This window comes from Poecilia latipinna, unplaced genomic scaffold (assembly GCF_001443285.1).
Source record: "Poecilia latipinna isolate Pla-1442-1.1 unplaced genomic scaffold, P_latipinna-1.0 Scaffold1958, whole genome shotgun sequence".
Classification (NCBI taxonomy): Eukaryota; Metazoa; Chordata; class Actinopteri; order Cyprinodontiformes; family Poeciliidae; genus Poecilia; species Poecilia latipinna.
In genome coordinates, this window is record NW_015114574.1 from 50,951 (window position 1) to 55,309 (window position 4,359).

The 4,359-nt window shown below is 39.9% G+C and overlaps 1 long non-coding RNA gene and 1 gene segment (V, D, J or C); one reads left to right on the plus strand and one right to left on the minus strand.

Annotated features, from left to right (window-relative positions):
• The first annotated feature begins 1,124 nt into the window (after positions 1-1,124).
• LOC106935397 (uncharacterized) overlaps positions 1,125-4,359 on the plus strand; it is a 20,099-nt gene continuing 16,864 nt past the window's right edge. For 3 of the 4 annotated variants that reach the window (XR_001421890.1, XR_001421888.1, XR_001421889.1), the window contains exon 1: positions 4,152-4,353. This is a non-coding gene — a long non-coding RNA (uncharacterized LOC106935397). Of the gene's footprint in view, positions 1,211-4,151; positions 4,354-4,359 lie in introns of those variants that run through there. The other variant, XR_001421891.1, reaches the window with a different exon arrangement.
• On the minus strand, positions 1,142-1,911 carry LOC106935393 (Ig kappa chain V region K-25-like). The segment is given in 2 exon segments: positions 1,142-1,545; positions 1,673-1,911. Coding segments are annotated over 2 exon segments (432 nt in total).

Below are 4,359 nucleotides of genomic sequence, written 5' to 3' on the forward strand. Positions count from 1 at the left end.
GGTGTCATCAGCAAAGAAAAAGGGAGAAAGAGACGATAAAGCTGATAATTAAAATGAAGTCGATATGTTTAATTTATCGTGCGATTAATTGATTTATCGTTTATCGTGACAGGCCTAGTTATAACAAACATGTTATAACAAACACAAACACCCTGGGCGTTTCCTCCCTCAGCCTCTCCATTTGAGGCTCTGCAGGATTCCTGCTCTGTTTGGACAGATGAGATGAGAAAACTGAACGTCTGATTTTCTTTCCTCTTCTGATCGATCAACCAACAGGTGATCGAACTCATCACCTTCACAAGAACAAACAAGCAGCATCACTTTGTCATCCTGACATGTAGTAAAACAGACGGGTGTAATTACTGATTGCTCATCTGATGTCATCAGTTACAACAGTCATAATTCATAAAACTGATTTATAAAATTATTACTGGATGTTTTTGACCCCATCAGTTGAAAATAATGTAGAATAAAAACGTCTTGTGCGTCCTCTGGCTTATGATGAAATGGTTTATTGCATATTGTGATAATTTTACATAGGAGCACCAACATTACACTTTATTACATGTGAGGCTGTGCAGAGTATGAATGGTCTGAATGAACTGTCATCAGATATGGCAAAATAATAAAGAATTGATTTGATTGGAATATTTGTGCAATAATTATACAGTCTTGCAATTTTTAAATTAGGTAGTGTTGTAAGGCTTTTGTTTCATATCTAAAATTAAATGTGTATTTAAAATTTATATTATTTCATATGTTCTTCTTTTACTCAACAGTTATTTTGATTCAGATCCCAGCAGAGAATCATATAAAATGACCTTTAATAAACTTTTCTCTTTTAACTGGATTGGACTGAGAACGGGAAGCTAAACACGTCTTAGAGATCTTAACTTCTTAAAAATTAAATTCTTCCTTTTTATGTCTGTTTTATTCTGTCTGCTATCTTGTGACTGTTGATGTAATTCTGAAGGACTTTGGTCAACTATTGTTGTTTTGAAAGTTGCTATAGAAATAAATTTGACAGTTTTTTCTCTTCTGACAGAACAAGACTCTTAAAATGAACATGACGTCATTTCAGACTGAATCCCAACGAAACAGAGGAAGGACAGAGTGAGTGAAGCCCTCTAGTGGCTGCTGAGGAGTACTGCAGGTTTTAGTGGTTTAACAGGGAGTGAGGCCCTCTAGTGGCCGCTGTGCAGTACTGCAGGTTTTTGCACAGGGTTCTGGTGTTTCCTGTCACTGTGGGCTGCAGAGCGCAGTAGTACACAGCAGAGTCTGACGGACGGAGATCCTGGATCGTCAGGTTAAACTCTGAGTTGTTGACCTTCGCATCAAATCTGTCTTTGCTGAACTCTAGAGCTTCATCTCTCATTTTAGCATATTCTTTCAGCATGTACTTTGGGAAACTGTTTTCTTCTTGTTTATACCAGAGTAACGTAGGAGTTGTATCACTAGTCTGATAAGTACATCCCAGAGTCCGAGTTTCTCCTGCAGCAGCAACAACTTCTCTTTCTGTCTGCGTCACTGAGTCTCCTTTACACTCTGGGGAAGAACAGAACATACAGAGGAAGAGATGGATCAATAGAGATGATTGATTAAAGGAGAACAATCAGCAGCTTTCCAGACTTCTCCTCCATGTGGAGGAAACATGTTGATCTTTGTATCTTACCAGAGAAAAGAGCAGCCAGAATAATCCACAGCCAATGTTCCATCTGTCCAACAAGGTTTAAACCAGCAGGAGAAAGCAGCTGATGTTCAACATTCAGTCTGACTGTTGTTCTCTTCACAGCCAGCAGCAGCTCCAGTGTGCATGCCGCCCTGAGTAAGCACCGCCTTTGTTGAACTCCGCCCCACACACAAACACACACTCCTGCCTCAGGGCACGTTTATTCATTGTATTGATTCCCATTAATTTCTATAACTAATCTTGACATTTCCCCTCAGCTATTTGATTCCCATCTATTCCCAACGCCTGACTCAAAAATTATGTTTTATTGTGTGAAAATGGCAAAATCAAGATCAAGTCCTCCTAATGATAGCTAAACCAGCACACCCACACACACACACACACACACACACACAATTTGTTTCTCTATCTTTGCAGAAGCTTTACATTTCTTTCCAGCAAACTCTAAATTAACTCAGAAACATCACTTCCTGTGGTCAGGACTTACATCCTGACAAGTTGGTCCCCTCAACATAGTATGTTAGTGAAATGGTCCTTATTGTGCACCAATAAGGACCATTATTGGTCCTTACGCATGCACCAAAAACATACTTATGTACCAAAAAGACAGATTATCCAGTACTTAACATTATCTAAATTATTACGGCTGAACATTATTTTTTCCCATTTTCTAACTTATCAGAACCATTAAGGTTACTAATTTGTTTAATTTTAGGTCAACTAGATTCTTCCAAAGAGTGGATCTGGGTTTGCCTGTAACATTCCTCTGTGAGATGTGGAAGAGAAAAACACCTACAGGATGGCCAAGATTAATGAAAATAATTTTTTATTAAACACAAGCCCATTTTAGAGACAGGAGGAAACAAAGCCAACCAAGAGTTTCCCAAGGAGCTACAGTCTCTGCATCTCTTCATGGGGGTCCAGGCAGCATCCTCAGATCAGCATATGGCCTTTGTCATCATTTAAAAACTGATCTGCTGCTTGTTCATGAAGAACCTCATGGCTTAAATATTGGCTGTCTGATATTTCCCTGGAGAGAGACTCTGTGTTCTCCCAGGAATGAACTCATGATAAACCAAGGGTGTAACTCTGTGTTGCCAGTTGGTGGGACGAGGAGGAGCCGGGGGGCACTGATGCACCCACAGTTACTGGAAGGCCTTTTCTTTTTTAGTGCTAAGAATAAAGCCACAACTTACATGTGAATGCCAGACTGTGTTATTCAATAACACAGTCTGGCATTCACATGTCCCCACCAACATGGGGACATGTCCACCCCAGTCCTTCACATGTGATAAACTACTAAAATATTGCCAGCATGCTGATAAGCTGCAGTCAGGTGTGACTGCCAGGCCCCAGGTAGGAGTCCTGCCTGGGGTCTGAGATAGTAAACATGTTCCTACTTAATTTTAATGTTTGTCCATCAGATAACAAACAGGACTTTTAAAAATTCTTACTTTTGAAAAGATTTCAGGTGTTAAATTTCTTTCCAGGCTTTAGTTAGCATATAAAAGCAAACTGTCTGTCTATGGCAGTTTTTAAAAGCTGGTCCTGGCAGGGGCCCAAAGTGCCAGACATGGTGGTCCAACCAATCCCCAGGTTGGGTTTTGGTACCAAAGCACTGAGAGCTGGGAATGTAACTCCAAAGTAACGACACTGGCACAGCTTCCTTTAGACGGGCTCTTCTTTAAACACCGTGAAAACTAGAAATAAAAGACAAAACTTTAGGTATAGATACATTTACAGACTGGTGACACGAGCTTTAACAAAAGTTGCACCGTGGCCGCCTGCCACTTTGGAGGTCTTTGAGAAACAAACTTTGTCTTGTCCACACTAAATTAAAATATAAAGTAATTTAAACACCATAACTGATAAATTCACAAAATATTACAAACATAATTACAAAATACATGGCCAGCTACAAGAGACAGGAGGCAGCTCTACGTAGCTCTGTTCCAGGCTCCAGTTCATTCTGCTTACTCAAATCTCACAGCCTATCGTCTACATGCAAATCTGGCCATAACAAAAATAGTTTGAGATGGAATAAAATACAATCATTTTACACAAATCTCAAAGTGAACCAAATAACTTAAAATGCATTGTCCTAACTGTTAGAAATAAACATACATTTTCAAAATAAATTAATTATTTTATTGACAATTACAAGGAGCATGGAAAGAGCCAGAGACATTCTGTTCTCTGAGGTCCAGATGGAGATGCCACGCAGGTAAACAGCAGCACCTTTATGGCATCAGGGCTGCAATTAATAAAACTCTGATGGTTATAAAATATGTACCTGATCCAGTGATCAATAATGAAAATATGTCATAGAAATAGTTATGCAAATGTCATCCAGTTAGACCGACTTTTATCTGATGGATTGTTTTCTCTCTGTTCAGTTTTTTTATTGCCACATAAACAATCAGACTGAAAACTAAACCATAGAAGCAGAGCAGTGAGAGAGGCCCTCTAGTGGCTGCTGTGGAGTACTGCAGGTTTTAGTGGTTTAACAGGGAGTGAGGCCCTCTAGTGGCTGCTGTGGAGTACTGCAGGTTTTAGTGGTTTAACAGGGAGTGAGGCCCTCTAGTGGCTGCTGTGGAGTACTGCAGGTTTTAGTGGTTTAACAGGGAGTGAGGCCCTCTAGTGGCTGCTGTGGAGAACTGCAGGTTTTA